The 18317-nt window shown below is 36.1% G+C and overlaps 1 protein-coding gene across 7 annotated transcripts in view; it reads left to right on the top strand.

The window, feature by feature from the left end:
- Positions 1 to 18317, top strand: part of PHKB (phosphorylase kinase regulatory subunit beta) — a 269459-nt gene that overhangs the window by 231456 nt on the left and 19686 nt on the right. For 6 of the 7 annotated variants that reach the window (XM_019819691.3, XM_011290178.3, XM_019819688.2 and 3 more), the window contains 6 exons: positions 3594 to 3655; positions 3742 to 3904; positions 5082 to 5163; positions 7060 to 7117; positions 9474 to 9564; positions 12387 to 12589. In XM_019819691.3, the coding sequence (XP_019675250.1) occupies positions 3594 to 3655; positions 3742 to 3904; positions 5082 to 5163; positions 7060 to 7117; positions 9474 to 9564; positions 12387 to 12589 (659 nt within the window). Of the gene's footprint in view, positions 1 to 3593; positions 3656 to 3741; positions 3905 to 5081; positions 5164 to 7059; positions 7118 to 8449; positions 8541 to 9473; positions 9565 to 12386; positions 12590 to 18317 lie in introns of all 7 variants that reach the window. The other variant, XM_011290177.3, reaches the window with a different exon arrangement.

Here is an 18317-nt window from a genome sequence, read left to right on the forward strand (position 1 = left end):
CCTTATACCCTTGAGAACAGAGTCTTTCACCAAAGAATAGGCTTCTTTTCATTTTGTAGAATGGAAACTTTATACTTATTAAACAATAACCCTCATACCCCCCACCCTAGCCTTCATCTTCTCTTTAATATAGTAAATGAAAATAGCATCTATATGCTTCTCTTGGATTTCATATCAAGTCCTTTCAAATTTCCTTAGTCTGTGATCCATGGGTTCTCTTGTCACTGGGCCTCAGCCTCCCTTCATAGCTTCATCACCCAGGATCTTTCCATCTAGCTCATTCCTTGCCCTGCTTTCCACTGCCCAAGTATACTGGGTACTTTCAAAATCCCTAAATGTAATTGGAATTTTTTCCTGCTCATGCTGTTATTCTATTCTAGAGTTGTTTTTTTTTCTTTTTTCTTTTCCTTCTAAATACTTTAATTTTATAATTTAGGTCAATGTCACCTCTTTAGTGAAGTCTCCAAGGTTGAATTAATTTCTCATTCCAGTGTGTTTCTGTGGCATTTTGCTTGAACCTTTGCTATAGCTCTTAATTTAGGTGTAGCTAGTTTCCTGTGTCTGCTTCTCTCTGCGGATTGAAAACTCTTTCAGGCCAAGTTTGATTCATCTCTGAATTCCCAGAGTGATCTGCTCACTACTGTTCTCTCTGTAGGAAATGTGTAAATATTGGTTCACTGATTCAACAGATATTGATTGAGCTCCCTCTCTAGGCACTGGGGATAAAATAGTGGAAAAAAAAAAAAAAGAAAAAGAAAAAAGCCAGGTAGGGATGCAGGATGACAGGATGGAGTACAGTCTTTGGTAGAATGTTCAGCTAGAAAGGATCTTCATAGGATAGAATTAGGTATTGCAGAGCAGGATACCTTTTTGAATATTATATTTCATTTGACATATATATAATAATATTAGGTTATTTAATTACCATCAGAACTAAAGTATTAATGCCTAGTAAAGCTTTTTTATAAAACTAATTTAGAAGCCTCTGTTAACAAACTGATTTTTTTTTTTTTTATCTAAAGCTCTAGAGGGGTGCCTGGGTGGCTCAGTTGGTTAGGCAACTGACTTCAATTCAGGTCATGATCTCACGGATCATGAGTTCGAGCCCCACTTCGGGCTCTGTGCTGACAGCTCAGAGCCTGGAGCCTACTTCAGATTCTGTGTCTCCCCCCTCTCTCTACCCCTCTCCTGCTCACACTCTGTGTCTCTCCATCCCTCAATAATAAATAAATGTTAAAAAAATGTAAAGCTCTAGAGACTCTTAATGGAATTTAACATTTGCCTATTAACATTTACCTTATGGGCTTAATCAGTACATAGGGTGGATAGATTAAAAATAGAAAATATTAAAATGATTTTTCTTATGTTTTCAGAATTAACTATTAGCTTTGAGCATCAAATAATTCTTGATTCTTCTCTTTTTTTCATACTTTACACTTTTACAATCCATTATCAAATCTGGTTTTCTCTACCCTCAGATTATATCCAGAATCTAACCACTTTCCATCCCTCTAACACTAATATCATGGCCCAAGTTACCATCATACCTCACCTATATTTTTACAGCAGTTTCCTAAATTCCTACTGGCCATAAGACAGTTAGCATCTTCATACTCTGCCTGGTCATAAGACAGTTAGATTATGTCACATATCCTAAGCCTCCAATGACTTTCTCTCACTTAAAATGAAAACCAAAGTCCTTCCAGTGGTCTTTGTGCTGTCCATGATCTGGACCTTTTTTTCTGACCTCATCTCCTAATGATCTTCCCTGTCTACTGTACTTTATCCACACTCTCCTCTTTACTGCTCCTAAAGCACATCAAGCATGCTTCTACCTCAGGACCTTTGCACTTGCTATTCCCTCAGCCCAACACATCCTTCCTTAAGATCGATATTGTTGACTACCATCTTTCCTTCAGTCTCCGTTTACATGTCACCCTACTAGAGAAGCCTTTTCTGATCACCTGTATAAAATGACAAACCTTCCTCCTCCTACTCCCCCACCCCACTTCCCATCCTCTACTTTTCTTATTTCTACTTTGCCCTTAACATCATCAGATAGAACATATTTAGTTTTTTGTTTATATTGTCTACTTCCTACACATACCTAAGGTCAATTTCAAGAAAGCAAGGATTTTGTGTATTTTATTCTTGCTATATTCTTAATACCTAGTTGAGTGCCTGGAACATGGTAGGTGTTCAATAAATATTTGTCTAACAAACCAGAGAGTAAGATGTGGAGATGTAAGCCTGAATATTAGGAAATAATCACTCAACAGACTTCTGTTATGCTCAACATTGCTATCTGCCCAGGTACAGACTGTTCTCAGACCCTGAGTATTGCTGGGCCACATGAAAATGTGCAGATCGGTTGCATGTTTGGCCTTCTTCACTCAAACTCTGCAAGGAGACTTTAGTATGATTGCTGGTAATATGTCCATCCTGACATTTGTAGTGGGTATTTGTTGATTGATGATCTACTTTTGTTTATGAGTTTCCAGTAGAGGAGAAGGCAGCACAACTCTGGGTGGTTAGCCAACAAGTGAAACATTTCCTGTGTCATGTTGCTTCATATTTGAAAAGAACAGTGTGAAAACAAAAAAAGTAGTATATATAAGACAGTTTTGATTAAAGAATAACCTTATTTTTAAAATAATAATCTTATGGCTTTTTTTTAATGCAGTACATTTCTCAATTTTATCTGACAGTTCATCAGATAATTAAAAACGACACATATTGCTAAAAACACCATTGTGGGTTATCATTCATTTATGTTCTTTACCCATGAACCATGGACCAACAAAAACTGTGTTTGAGTTTGGGCTTATTTAGTTTGCTAACCTATAATCAGGAACTAATGAAAAATAAAATCTGAATATGGGTTGCCAGAATGTAGAGAAGCACTGGCCTCTATAATCAACACCTTCATGTTCCTGAAAATGGAGATTGGCAGTATCCCATCATTGGATGTCCCTGAAATATTATGGTAACAGAATTCATAGTGCAATTTCACATCATTTGTCCAAAAACAATTATAGCATTTCTAGTTGTTTTTTTTTATTTCACACTATTTTTAAACATTTTAATAGGTACTGAATTTTAATTCTAGCTTAAAAGTAAATGCCCACACTTCTAAGAATAGAGAAAAAATACAGTTCCTTTCATGTTGACTTTCCTATTTATTATGACCCATGAACTTGTAGCTTGATTTGTATGTTCTTTTCTTTTTTAAGTTTATTTATTTATTTTGAGGGGGTGGGGGGGGGCAGAGAGAGAGAATCCCAAGCAGGCTCCGCACTGCCAGTACATAGCCTGATGCAGGGCTCAAACTCACAAACCATGAGATCATGACCTAAGCCAAAATTGGACACTTAACTGACTGAGCCACCCAGGTGCCCCTATGTGATCTCTTTTTAAGAGGGTTTTGTTGTATATGAAAACTCATCTGATTTTAGAGTGCTCATTTAAGAAATTACTTAAAAGAGTTGTGTGTAGTTTTTTAAGTAAACTTTTTTGAAGTATTACATACTACAGATCATAAGTGTATGGCTTCATGAATTTAAGAGTTGTGATTTTTCTCAACTACATTTCAGACACTAATATCTGGAGCTGTAGTAGAACAACTTGACTTCCTACGAATCAGTGACACAGAAGAGTAAGTCCTTTTGGGTTTTTATTAGAAAAGCAGGAAATTAGAATTAGAAATACAGGAAACCTGAAACTTTTTCTTTTAATTTCTAGGCTTCCAGAATTTAAGAGTTTTGAGGAACTAGAACTTCCCAAACATTCAAAAGTCAAACGACAAAGCAGTACCCCGAGTACTCCTGAACTAGAACAGCAACCAGATGTCGCCATTACCGAATGGAAGAACAAGCCCACCCATGAAATTCTTCAAAAAATGAATGTGAGGAAGATGTATTTCCCACATGGCTCTGAGTGAGGTTGGCAGGCAGGAATTCTCAGGGGCAAGCCATCTTTCTTTTGTCCTCTCAGAGAAGGTAGATAAATGTGCCTGGGTAGATGGCCTCTCTATATTAGGGGCAGTAATGAGAGAGATTGTTCTCATTGTTAAGACATTAGCATGGATGTCTTAAACATGCTTAAGGAGTAGGGATAAATTGGGTTGCCTTGGGTATGAAGGTATTGTATGAGCCATTAAAGAAGTTATGTCAGGAATAATTCCCTTTGGGATCTCCAGACTTCTCTTTTAGTACACTTCCCTTCTTTTTCCCAACTTAGATCTCCTCTCCTGCCCTAGTGTTTAGGTCTTAATTTTTGCTGTAAGTCTCTCCAGTCACTGTGGAAAGCAATCCTATGACCACATCCATGTGAATATTATGTTACCAACTTAATTTTTACCTTCCCTAAGATTATTTGCATTTTAAAAGAGGTAGTGCGAGAGTGGAGTATAGTAGTTATTCGAGGAAATGAAATTCTAATGATAGAACTAAAATACTATGACATCTTTTTGGGCTATACCACAAATTTGAGCATGTAGGTTAAATATATATCTTTCCAGACATTATTAGTCCTTGTTATTGATTGACATTATCTATAGATCTCCATTACCATGAGTGTGATACGGTAGGCATAAAACACATAGCATGGTGTCATAATACATATAAAGCACTCTATATATGTCATCTTCTTTTATCCCTCTCCTCATAATAGGTTGATAGCAACATGGTCTCTCACTTATGAATAAGCAATGTACAAAAGGGAATGGTTGAATGGCATGGCCAAATTTCTCAGAGAGTGACAGAATCAAGTATTAATCAAGTATTAGTGCTTGTAGACATTTTCTATCCCTTGATTATCTTATTTACTGGAAAATTTGATTATTAAATACTACCACATGAGGAAGCCAACTTGTCTACTCTCTGTCTCCAAGACACCTTAGATAAATAGTTGTGTAATGTCATCTGATGCTTGGTAATATATCAGTAACAATTGATCTGGCAGATCTGGCAGATCAGTAACAATTCCATGGCAGATTTCCTCTCTGCATCATGTGGTTACATTTCTGTGGTAAATTTTGTACCCATTTTATTCCAGTTACTCACAGTGATTTGTATTTTTAGGACTGCAGTTGTCTGGCTAGCCAAGTCATCCTGCTGGGTATACTGCTCAAAAGAGAAGGCCCCAACTTCATCACCAAGGAAGGTAAATATACATGCCTAACAGAAAATTTTTAAATAATGAGATCTCTCTATTCTTGGGTATATATCAAATATACCTTATGAATAGATACTAAAATGTTATGTTATTTTATCCTCCATTAAATGCTTTTTTTTAACCTTTAAATGGAAAATGTTTATTCATACCCCCTAGAGTAGAATAGACTGATGTATGAACTCCTAAATTGCTTTCATGCAGTGATGCTTGATTGTTTCTCTGATTGTCTGAATGGTGTTAGAGCCTCATTCTGCCTGTGACTGTTAACCTTTGATGACTTCTTTCATAGTTGTTTATTGACAGTTTCTGTTTCCAGTTTTATTTTCTGTTTGTTTTTAAGAATAATATTGAATCATTAAAGCTATAAAAATTAGCTCCTTCATGGTCTGCAGCAACCATTTGAAATGGAACATGATATTTAATAGAATTGTGCTCTAAACATTGTTAACAAAAATAAATCATTTCTAATCATGTCCATTCTGCATTAAGGATGTAACCCAATTATCCCTGAAACCCACACTTGTATGTTGAGTCACTCTAAGGGAGTCTTGAATTCTATATCATGATCTGCTTCTGTCATTTTATTATATAGAATAATATAGAATACATTCCAAGATACTCAAAGTTTTTGGCTCATCTGAAAATCCTCTGTTAAAGGGGCATGTTGATTTGGTTAGGATTAGAAACTGAGTCAGTGTTCTGAACAACAATGTAATTAATAAGACTTATAGTTTTGGTAGTAAACAAACATAATTGTGTATTCAGATAAGGTCTACTTAGTTTTTACATTATTGTAGCTAAGAGATAAACTTCTTGAATATTATATATGTCAACTGAATAGTCCTAATTTTCTTAACTGAGTAAAGGCAGAAAAACTTTCAACAAATTTCAGACAGAAGACTTCATGTTTTTAATTAGTCTTGAAACTATAAGCAGAATCCCAGTTATATTGAGGACATTGATTGAAATTCATACTTTAACTAAAACAATAGGATTTTTAAAAGGCAAACATTTTATTAGGAACCTAGAATTCAGAATGGCTATTTTAGTAGTGCTTTAAAATAAAACAAAGTTTATATAAAATTGTTTATAATGAAAATGCTGAGAGAATTATTTTTTAAACTATTTTTATAAGCAGGAATAATACTCATATTTTGCTTAGATATTTGAAAGATTGAGTTTTAAATCTATAAAATCTTTTACATTGAAAATCATAAGCATCTACAGAATCTGAATATAATTTTATCCAATTTGTTATAAAGCTATAAAAAATATATTCATGGTAAAATGATAAAGATCTTGTTCTCTATCCTTGTTTTCTTTTTGCTACTCTCTCCTGTCACCATGATTAATTTATTGTTGACAAGCCAGTCATGAGGCCAGACCACATGTAAATTGCCAAAGAATGAAGTCCAGTGGTGTCTTTTGGACTAGTATATATTGGAAGGATCATACACATAACAGAGTCTCTATTAAAGTTTTCTGAAACACATAAATGAAGAATCATATATATTCAGAGTCTATAGTATTTTGTGCAATTTGCTGCATTCTGTTTATTTTCTTTAGTAAATTAAAATAACTTATTTTTAATTGTTAAAAATTTAGATTGCATATTAATTAAGAAGACAATAAATTTCAAGAAATAAAGTACTCACAAAAATCATATACTCAAAGTAAATAGTAACAAGTGCTGGGACATTCACACTATATATTTGGGTTACATATTTAAATATGTCAAGTAGTTCAGAATACTAATGGATGTGCATGTATTAACTCTAGTGGAATAAAAATGAAATTCAAGAGTAATATTTTTAAGGAGAATAAATGTTATGCATTTAATTAAAAGGTTTTTTTTCAACAAAGACTTTATTATCTAATGTCTAGGAACCGTTTCTGATCACATTGAGAGAGTCTATAGAAGAGCTGGCAGCAAAAAGCTTTGGTTCGTATTAGTGTCCTTGTCATTATGTTTTATTTTTTGTGTTGTCATGTTTAAAGGCATAAAGGTAATAGACCAATCCTAAAGATGGTTATTTATCCAAATTTTTACCCTTTTTTAATTTTAGAGAGAAAAAGAGTGTGAGCGAGGGAGAGGGGCACAGGGAGAGAGAGAGAAACCTAAGCAGGTTCACGCTGAGTGCAGAGCCCAACGTGGGGCTTGATCCCACGACCCTGAGATCATCACCTGAGCCGAAATCAAGAGTCAGACATTCAATTGACTGAGCCACCCAGGCGCCCCAAATTTTTACTTTTAAACTCCAAGGTTATGGCCATGATTCTTTCTACTTTCTAAGGACCTGCTTACATTCCATTGTATCATGGCTCTCCCAAGATATTAAAAATAATGTCTGAGAATAAAGACCTCCATAGGAATAGAAACTAGAGAGCATATTCACTGGAGTGATATGCTAATGAGTCTTTCCTACACCACACCTGCTCTGTCCCAGCAATGTGCTTTAGGTTCTACTTTGTATTCAGGAAATCTATTCTGTGATCATAGAAGGCCATGAAAAGAGACCAATGGTTCATTTAATCATAAGCAAAAATAATAGAAGGCTGTTCTCTTACCACTTAAGTTAGAATGAATCCCAGTGATTACAGTTGCTTCATGTAAAATAACTAATATGTTCTGCAAAAGTAGTCTCCCAGGGACTGAAAAAAAAAAATTAGGTAAGTTGAGATAAAATTGTTTCAATTCACAGTGGGGGTAGGTATGCCTAAATGCATAGCCCTCTGTATTTGGAAGCAATTGTAGCCATTTTACTAGAAGAATCTAACATTTTGAAAGTAAGAGTACATGTATTTTTTTAAACAACCCATTATTATCTCATTTTGAAAAAAAAAAGATCTCAAGCAATGTGATAAGAAACTCTCATAACCTCAATAAGCCTCAGATTTCTAATCACTAAGGGGATTTGACGAAACAATTTCTTAGCAGTATTTCAACTCTATGATTTATAGTAAATATATTATTCCAACCCAGAAGAAATAAGATAATAATCCTCTCACTAAATCTCAAATTTTCACTGTAAATTCTCAGCACAGTAAGGCATATAAGCCAATAGATGTTTCTTTAAGCCAGTAAGTTTCAAATGTGGTCTATAGTCTTATTTTTTGCTAAGCAGACTTGTTTTTGCTTTATGTTATTATACTTGGATTGTAGATAAAGCATTAACTAGCACATATTTAGAGTGCTGTTATGTTTAAAAGAACAAATGCCTGTAAGTTTATTTACTGTATTTTCCCTTTTATGGCTTTCCACTGACACATCCAGGTTGGCGGTACGCTATGGGGCTGCCTTTACCCAGAAATTTTCTTCCTCTATAGCCCCACACATTACTACTTTTCTGGTACATGGGAAACAGGTAACACACACAGAATGTGGAAAAACTCAAGCTGCTTGAAACGTGTGGGCTTATTTGCATTCTGAGGGTTAAGTATGTCTTTTGGTCTTCAAGTGTGTGGGCGAAAGCTTCTCTAAAAGTAGGAAGTGTTTGTTTCACTAACTTTATCAGTTATTGACTTAATTTTCTACTCATCCATCTATGTTGAGATTAAAGAATATAAATGCTTTTTATAGGACAGCATCCATGGATATCCTGAAATACAGGAAAACAGTTTTAAACCTATATTTTCATTTTATTTTTTTCATCTAGAAGTTCCACATGAATTTTACTTTTGAGGGAAAAAATGTCTTATATATTGCATGTGCCATGCATTAAAAAAATCTGTTCTCTCTACAGTCTGAGACTTTTCCAGAAATGTAAAAATAGCAGTGTGAATTCCGTCCTCCAACATTCTGGCTTTATCAGGAAAAAAATGCTGGTATTTCATTGTGTCACTTCCTAAAATTGAGTACTAAGAGAGTCCCCAATCCAGGGGTTTGGTTATCTAGGCACCAAAAGAAACATGATTTAAAGTGGTTATAGGAATAGATGACATTTACCAGTGACATACTTAACAATGAATTTTTTAATGCAAAGTCAGAATACTCACTTAATTCCTCCTCCTACTCCTCATCAAAGGCATGGTTAGGCCCCCTTTTTCTTTTTTTTAAATTGATAATGGCATGAACAGTGCTGGTAACAGAGGTGAGGATGAGGAATCCCTCCCTAATTCTGGATGGTCTGCAGTCTGGGAGACTTCAGCTCTTAGGTCCAGGGTCGGCTAAGTATTTCCTCCAAATTATTATGTGAGGACCTAACTGCACATTTTTCAGTCTCTTCCATCAGGGACCCCATTCATTCATCATCTTTTAGATTTGTCAACCTCTGGCGTGCTCTCTTCTTTGCCCCCAGGTCGGTTGTGCGCTGTGCAGCAAGTCTTTTAAGTAAAGTAGTGGACAGCCTGGCCCCATCCATTACTAATGTTTTAGTGCAGGGAAAACAGGTAAGTATCTGATTTTCAGACTGTCACTTGGTCACAATCACAAGTTTCTGGATAGGACTCTTGCTTTTAAATCTAGCAAGCCTCAGTGTCCTAGACCTCTCAACCATATTAACAATGGCTCGGGCATTTCTACAGAAGGCTCCTTCCCCAAGCAAAACCTGGTCTTAAAAATGCACAGTTACTAAGTAGACCACTCCTTTTTCCTGCTGTACCTTAGAGCTGTGATTTTCAGTTCCTGTGTTTAGATCAGTGAAGATGCTGACCCAGAAAATGGATTAATCCCTACTGAGGTACTCCAGACAGGTTTAGAATAGGCAGGGCAAAGACAGGTGAATAGTGAAGGGCACGTTTTTCCTTCTACTCCACATGAGAGTCTTCTCACCCTTAGAAATGCACTGACTCCCCAGATCCTTAACCTTTTGAGCCACGTCTCCCTGTAGCTCCTCCACTCCCACAAGGGACAGCTCTCAGCAGCTCCTTCTCACAGAACCATCGCAGAACCAGCAGCCCTTCTCTCCACTGGGTTCTCAAAACAGGCCTATGACACTTCTCACAATCTGCCCTGGATTCCAGTTCATTTCAATGTGTGTCTCTCTACCCCAGGGTAGGCTGTGAACCCCTGGAAGTCAGGGCCCAGGTCTGGTCCTGTCCCAGCATGGGGTCTGGCTTGGAGTAGGCACTTGATGAATGTGGCTTGAATTGAGCCTGTGCATGTGGGTATGCAGTGTGGAATGTGGCTGCTCATTTCTTGTTTTGTTTTCTATAAGCTCTAATTACCTGGCTGAACCACCATTTGGTTGGAATGAAAACCTGTTTGCTTTTTTTCTCTTCTTTGGGAATTTGTGTGCTTTATTGTGTTTTCCTGACAGTTAACCTAGGGGTATAATAAGCTTTAATAATATGAAATACTTGTAACCTTCTTTAATAGAATCAGCCCATTGCTTACATTTCAGGGCTCTTAATTCATTGAAATTATATCATCTTGACATCCAGCTTGAAATGTTAGAATAGTAAGTTATTTTATCCTGTAGCATTTAATAACAATGACAAAGCAATAATACTAATTAAAACCCTTAAGAAAAAGTTAAATCATTTTCATGTATATTATTATCTCCATTTTCTCCAAATTATTAAGGGGTAGAATTTTCATCCTCATTTGTCAGCTACATAGACCAAGGTACAGGAAGTACCTTATCCAGTGCCCTTCCTCACCACGGTCCTCACCTCCAGCCATAGTCTCATACTGTTGCCCTGGACTGAACCACCTCTGAAAGAAAGTAAATGGGCTTTGGGAAGCTACTTTTCCTTGGATTTTAGGTCCCTGTAGTATATTTGAAAATACAGTTAATTCTACTGTCTATGAATAGATGAGAGGGTTTTGGAGGTCTTTGTCGTCTCCAAATGGCACCTGACATTTGGAGAAGGGTAGGTTAGTCATGTCCATTCTTTGCATTATATAGAGGGGCTTGCAGCTTGTGATCCTGAGACTCTGCTCCCCATATCCCGGAAGCCTTGGAACCTGTCCTGAGGCTGTGGCTGGACCATTGCCCATCAGACCATCACATGTCCCAGGGAAATAGTCACTTAAGAGCTGAGTAAGCCTGGGAGGCTGATAGTTCAGGTGCATGAAGTCCATTCACTGACTGCATCTTACCCCTTTACAAAAAAGAAATGAGAATGGAGCATTCAAAGTTTGCATTCGCTGATTCATGAAATGCTGAAAGTTAATACTGTTTAAACAAAGCACTTTCAGATCACCTCAAGCTCTCCAGAATGAAATAGTGGTTTAGTCATCAATGCTGCCAGAGGCAGTAATGTGCCTTCTATTCGTTTTCTTCTTTACACACTGACATTTTAATAAAAGTAATCACACTTGGACTAACTGGTTGGTACCACTTGTGATATAATAAACCAGCAGTTCTCAGTTTTCACTCCATCACAGAGTTGAGGCAAAAGACCCCATGTTCTGCTCTCTCCCCTCATCTCTGAAAATACAAGGGCCCTTTGATAAGCTCTTCATTTTCCTGCCTCTTATAATCGTGCACTGTCCATGGAAGAGAGAAGGAGAAGGGTAATGAGGGGGAAGGCAGACTCTTCTGGGAGACAATATGCCAAGGAGAAGGAGAGAGAGAAACCCAGTATTCCTCTTGCCAGCTTCAGCAGCACTCTCTGCTTTGAGTATTTGTTGTCATTTCCCTCTGTGCTTTCTCATTTCCTAGGCCTGTGGGCAGCCTCATTTATCCCTCTCCACAGGTGAGAGATACATCAACAAGTATTTTAATACTCACTAGGTGCCTAACACTATGCCAAGAAAAGTGGGGGCTACACTAGAACCATATGACCTTGCATCTGCCTTTGAAAAGGTTATAGTGGCGTTAAAGAGCAAAAGTTCCACATGAGAAACGATAAAAGAAGTGAAAAATATACTCTCAAGTACTAAATTGTATAGACTGTGCAGTAAAGTAAAACTATCCAATGTATTTTGGTTTCTCTGGGGAGTTTCTAGTACTAAAGTCATTCAGAATAATTTTCTCTTAATAGTTATTTATATTCCTTCCCTGCTTTTATCCACTCACCTTCACTCCCCTAACTGGGACCCTTACCTGCCCTCATATTTTAGACCAGACTGTGAACCATCATGAACTCCAGTGGGAGTCACGCTTTGAAAGCCATTTTAATAAATAGCAGGAACAGTTATTCTACCTAATTCCCTAGCTCGCATAGAGTAATTTCAGCCTGCCAGTCATCCTGAGCCTTGATTTTTTTTTCTTTTATCTTTTAGTAGCTAGGAAGTTTTTGCAATAAAATTCTGCCACTTATAGGTAACTCTGGGTGCCTTTGGGCATGAAGAAGAGGTTATCTCTAATCCTTTGTCTCCAAGAGTGATTAAGAACATCATCTATTACAAGTGTAATACCCATGATGAGAGGGAGGCGGTCATTCAGCAAGAACTGGTCATCCATATTGGCTGGATCATCTCCAATAACCCTGAGTTATTCAGTGGCATGCTGAAAATACGAATTGGGTGAGTAAAGTGCTTTGTGTTTGCGTAAACAGAATTGTTCAAGGTGTCCTCCAACAGACTTGGCCTACCCCAGGCCTGGTGCGTATCTAGGAAAGCACATCTTTCTCTGAAGTAATAGAGGCAACATCTGGTGGTTTGAAGAAATAAATACATATGAACTGAAAGAATCTTCCTGTTTTTTTAACTCCCGTGTTAGACATAACGACGTAACTGTTCTCTGGAAAATCAAGCTCCAGGGATTTAAACAGCTACATCATGTTTTAAAAAGAAAACAACAACAAAACATAAGCATAATACTTGTAAAACTTTCTATAAATAAAATGGATAAGGCTTAAGAGAAGAATGATTTTCAGTAAAATTGGGTGTGAGGAAGATATACACTCAGGTAAAATTTTTGTTCTTTTAACAATATTCTGCTGCATCCATTTTCTACCAGAATCTAATTTTTAATTATTAAAATCATAAATGTTCTGTTTGGAGGAGAAATTAAAAGTAAGGATCTGACGACCTTGAATCCTCTTAATCAAGAATTTTATGAGGCAGTGTGGTAGGGCCAGTTGACGAGGCTTCAGCATTCAGAATTGAGTGTGGGTCCTGGCCACCACTTACCACTTTAGTGACCTGAGATAAATGATGCTGAGCCTCTCTAGCCTTACTTTCATACCAGGCTCATTGTTTTATGTGAGATGAAATGAGAGAATATGTTTTAAAACACTACCACAACCAAATAAATTATAAATGCTTTTATTTCACTTATTTTTATTGTAACATACATGAATATATTGTAATTGTAAGAATCAAACAATACTGCACATATAGAGTAATCTCATATATGGCCAATTGAGGGATGTTCTTTAAGTGTTTAAAAAGAATATATAGTCTGTCAGACACAAATATATGTGAGTGTGAGTATGAATAAGTGTATCACTTCCTAATTATATAAATGTATCGTTAGTATCTTTACTATTTCTATCCTACTTGATTTTTGGTGAAACATATTAATTTCTCATTTTAGTTATGGATTTATCTCCTCCTTGCATTTTTATCAGTTTTGTTTTGTATATTTTAAAGGGTTTTTTTTTGTTTGTTTGTGGGACTTTATAATTTTAAAAATATATCTTCCCTTGTGCCATTTATTTTCTACTTGAATTCTTTTAAAATATTTTAATTTCAAACATCTACAAAAGTATAGAGACTAGTAATAAAATCTTATGTGCCCATACTTTCACTCAGTTTCAACAATATCATCCTATGCCCTACCTGTGATCCACCCTACCAACACCCCCTCTAGGTTAAAACAAATCCATCATATCATTCAATCTGTAAATACTTGAGTGTGCATAACAAATTATTTTTTGACTGATATTACTGCCATACCTGCTTTCTTTTTCTGTCATTATTAGCTTAGTATACTGTCTTCTATCTTTTTACCTTTAATGTTCTTTTTTCATTTAGTATAGATATATCTTTTATATTCAGGATTTATGCTGTATTTATTTCTAATTCAATCTTAGATTATCTTTTCATTTGTGCCTTTCATTTCATTTCATTTGTGCCATTTCTTCTCTATTTTGACTTACTCATTCCTACCTTTTTTTTTTCTGTTTACCATTACAACTAAGGTTTTAGTTTTGCACATGAGTATGAAGCACTTTATGAGAAATGATTACCTAGTTTTTCCTTCAAAAAATTACATATAAAAAAACTAGTTGCTTATTTGGCAGGATCTGCCTACCTCTTGTTTCAACAATTCTCATTCTAGGAATTTAGACCTGTTTTACAGGACTCTTCATTCAACAGTGTTTGAAAGAGTGAAACATTGGGAACAAGCTGCATATCCATCACTAGCAAATTGTTTAAATAAATTGTGATAGCATGTAGTAAAATGCTGTGCAGCCATTACAAGTAACAAGAGAAAGCCTATACTGACATTTATAAATGTCCAAGATAAATTAAGTGAAACAGTAAGTTGCAAATGTATTGTTCCATTTTTTAATAAAAGAGAAATAATAATACTGCACATATATGTATATATGGGGAAATATCTGAAAAATGGAAATAAAATTAGTGTCTGTTATATTCTCTAGATTTCTACTTTTAAGTTATATTTTTCAGTTTTATTTCAAGTTTTTTATTTGAGATTATTATTTTTAAACTTTTTGCCTGATTTCAGTTATAACATATTTCAGGTGAATTTCCCAATCTTTGGTCCCCTTTCTTTTGATATCAAGAAGTGAGTTTACTCAGCATAGAACTTGACCTTAATTTTTATCTCTTAAAATTGTTCTTTTCAAAGATTTAGAGGTATTACAAATAAATTATAAAGACTTTGAGTCATACCCTGATTTGTTCGGTGTGTTTGCTCTAGTATTTTTAACTCCCACCTCTTGACTACATATAAGGATACAGAAATGAGTCTTTCATGTATGTTGTCTGTGTGTTGTCGGTAAATGAAAGGAAATGTGATTTTCTGTATCCATACAAGGTATTAAAAGTACTCTATTGTCCCAGACTCAGGCATTGCTCTGAAGCTGAGAAGCAAAGGTTATAACTCTTCCAAAGCACATTCTTTGTAATAAATGTTCTGTTCAGGAAAGCCTCTTTAAGTGATAGTCATCCTGGCAGAGGTCTAAACAAAGCCTTGGAGTAAAAGTTAACAGTTTTCCAAGATTTTACTTCCAGTGCTGTGTTTTTCAGCCTTTAGTGCTTTTCCTTTACTGCTTATTCAGCATTTTAGGCTAATTTATTTTCTTCCAAAAACCCACTGGAATTTCCTTTCTTGAATTCAAATCTGACCTGAAGCTTCTTTCTCTTCATGGAAATTAAATATGTTTAATTTATTCTAAAAATAGTTTTCTTCCTGGTTTTGTTTTTGTTTTTGTTTGTTTTTGGGTTTTTTTGGTATCTGCTACTCTATATGTTTAGTGCCTTCCATGAGAAATAACATACTCTTTTTTCCTTAAACTGTGTCACCCAAAATAAAAATGTCAGGACAGCAGCATGTGACTTAGTATTTAATGATAGCAGAAAACCTCCTAATGAAGATTTGCCATGAAACTTTAATTATTCATTGTCCTGAAACTCATCCTGGAATTAATTATGGCATTATATTTCCATTTTGAGTATTAATAGTGTCCCTGCCTAACTCATTAATGTGTATTTCCCTCTCACGTGGGACTCACAGGGTCAGCCCTAAATACTGGTACATTTTCAGTTGGAGAGAAGTCTGTTTTTTCAAAAACGTGTAATTTATTTGAGAAATTTACTTCTGCTGAGGATTTGGACCACATCTTATCTTCCTGTATGTATCAGGTCTAGCTCAGAGGTCTAGCTCAATAAAATTTGAGCATTGTTTAATATATAGGTTATAAGCAGATTCAGATAGCAGATTCAGATAGACAGTGATGGGGATTTTAGGAAAAATAAAAGATAGCATATCTCTGTGCTTATTAGATAAATAATAAAAAAAATAAAAAATAAAAATAAAAAAAGAAATAAAGGACTCTTTTACTTTTTAAATTTTTTTTCAACGTTTTTTTATTTATTTTTGGGACAGAGAGAGACAGAGCATGAACGGGGGAGGGGCAGAGAGAGAGGGAGACACAGAATCAGAAACAGGCTCCAGGCTCTGAGCCCTCAGCCCAGAGCCTGACGTGGGGCTCGAACTCACGGACCGCGAGATCGTGACCTGGCTGAAGTCGGACGCTTAACCGACTGCGCCACCCAGGCGCCCCTAGGACTCTTTTACTTTTGATAAATACCCTTGATTTGTACAAGTTGTGTCCTTCAGGATATTACCAAGTTAAATAGGGCTTTGTTAAATGAAAATGCAGTCATACATGTAGAAGGTAGAAGGATATAGCACTTTTCACCATCATTTATTAGTTGAGTGGTACAGTTAATCACATCAGAGTATGGTATGAGTTGCCTTATAATGGTACCTCTCTAAACAGAATTCCCAATAAGGATCTAAGGGGATACCCATATAAATAACAAACATGTGGTTAGTGCACTCAGAAGTTCACTGTGATAAACTATTTCCTCCTCTTCTTCCAACATAACCACAGAAATTATTTATTGAATGCCTATTATATACTACACAATATGCTAAAATACTCACATATATTATCTGATTAATCCATTCAACAAGTTTGAGGCAGGCACTAGTACCATTTTAAAATCAACAAACCGGGATTCAGAGCTTAGATAACCTGTCTTAGTCAAACCAGTATGTCAAAGTGAGATTTATACCCAGATCTGCCTGACTCCAAAGTTCTTGTTCTTTGATCTTAAGTACTTCGTGTGTGCTTTCACTTATGTATACTGTTGCTGTTTTCTCAGGAAACAGGCGTTGATGTTTTTCTAAAACCTTATGGTCTTTATGGTGTCTTCCACATGATTTCCACTTATGACCCATTTTGTGTTCAAGTATTCATGTAGCAATTATGATGTACTTTGGCTCCGGATGGTATTTGTCTTTTGTTTATCACTCCTCTAATTTGGCATCAGTACAGTTTAGCATTGTACAATGCGAGGCACACCAAAAAGCCTGAATAGTTAGAAGTTAATATGAGAAATGAGATTTTGCCCCTTTATTCATCATGAGACCAAACAAATGGGGATGATTTGGAATTGATTAAATTAGCCTTTTGTACACTGTAAGAAATGCATTAAGATGCAATGAAAATTTAGCAAAGTAACTTGCCCAAGGTCACAAGACCATGAACCAGGAATTGAACCTAGAGTGAATGTCTCCGGTGTTCATGTTTCCCCATCCCCTATTCCAGCTTTCTTGTCTATAAAATAAGGAAGCTATCCCTGCTTTGGCTTCCTCAGTGGATTGTGGGGATTTTGGGTAAGCAATGTGAAAATGTTTTGCAAAGCTTCAACATTATTTCTGTGACATTGAGTAATTTGAGGTCCCCTATCATGTGGCTTTTGGAGAACAGGTAACTCTAGGGATATCTTTATACATGCCATAAATCCCAAGAAGAAGGAACCTCTCACATCCAACACACATTCATATTCTCTCTCTCTCTCTCTCTCTCTCCCTCCCTCCCTCCCTCCCTCTCATATCTTCCAGTCCTAGGCTTGCAAAGACCCTCTGATCCCACAAGATACATTCACTCTCAAGGTATCTCTTTCTGCCATGGTTGTTTCTCCTTGAGAACCCAGTGCAAATGATCCCCAAGCATTTCACACAGAAACCTTAAGTCAAAATCCCTTTTGGATTCTCTGCTGCCATCTGACATGGTCTTACCCCTCCATCACTTGATCTTCCCTCATGAAATACTTGGCAAACACCTGTGCCCATAGTGCTCTTCTACCACATTGAGAGAAAGGCCTTGGAACCTTGTTTGTATTCTAGGGATGTAGACAACATTAGAGCAGCACAGTTATCCTGTCTGTGGAGCTTTTGATAGTGTCCCTCTGAAAGATCTTTTTGTATCTTTTTAATATCTTTTTATTGCATTTTATCCTAATCAGTTTTACTCAGACCTCAGCTCCCTTAAGTGAATGGCTTCCTTGCGTGTTAGTTTACTACCAGCAGCAAACACATGTTTCTTTACAAGAATTTACCTTGAATTAGTTCCTGGAAGGTTTTAGTTTGCTTAATGATGAGCAAATTATTTATGTTTAGGGTCCTTGAATGTCAAGTTTCTTATAAATTGTTGAACTTGTTGCTCCTCTAAGTCACCCGTTTGTGTATTATCGTGATTGCAGCATG

This window comes from Felis catus, chromosome E2 (genome assembly GCF_018350175.1).
Source record: "Felis catus isolate Fca126 chromosome E2, F.catus_Fca126_mat1.0, whole genome shotgun sequence".
Classification (NCBI taxonomy): Eukaryota; Metazoa; Chordata; class Mammalia; order Carnivora; family Felidae; genus Felis; species Felis catus.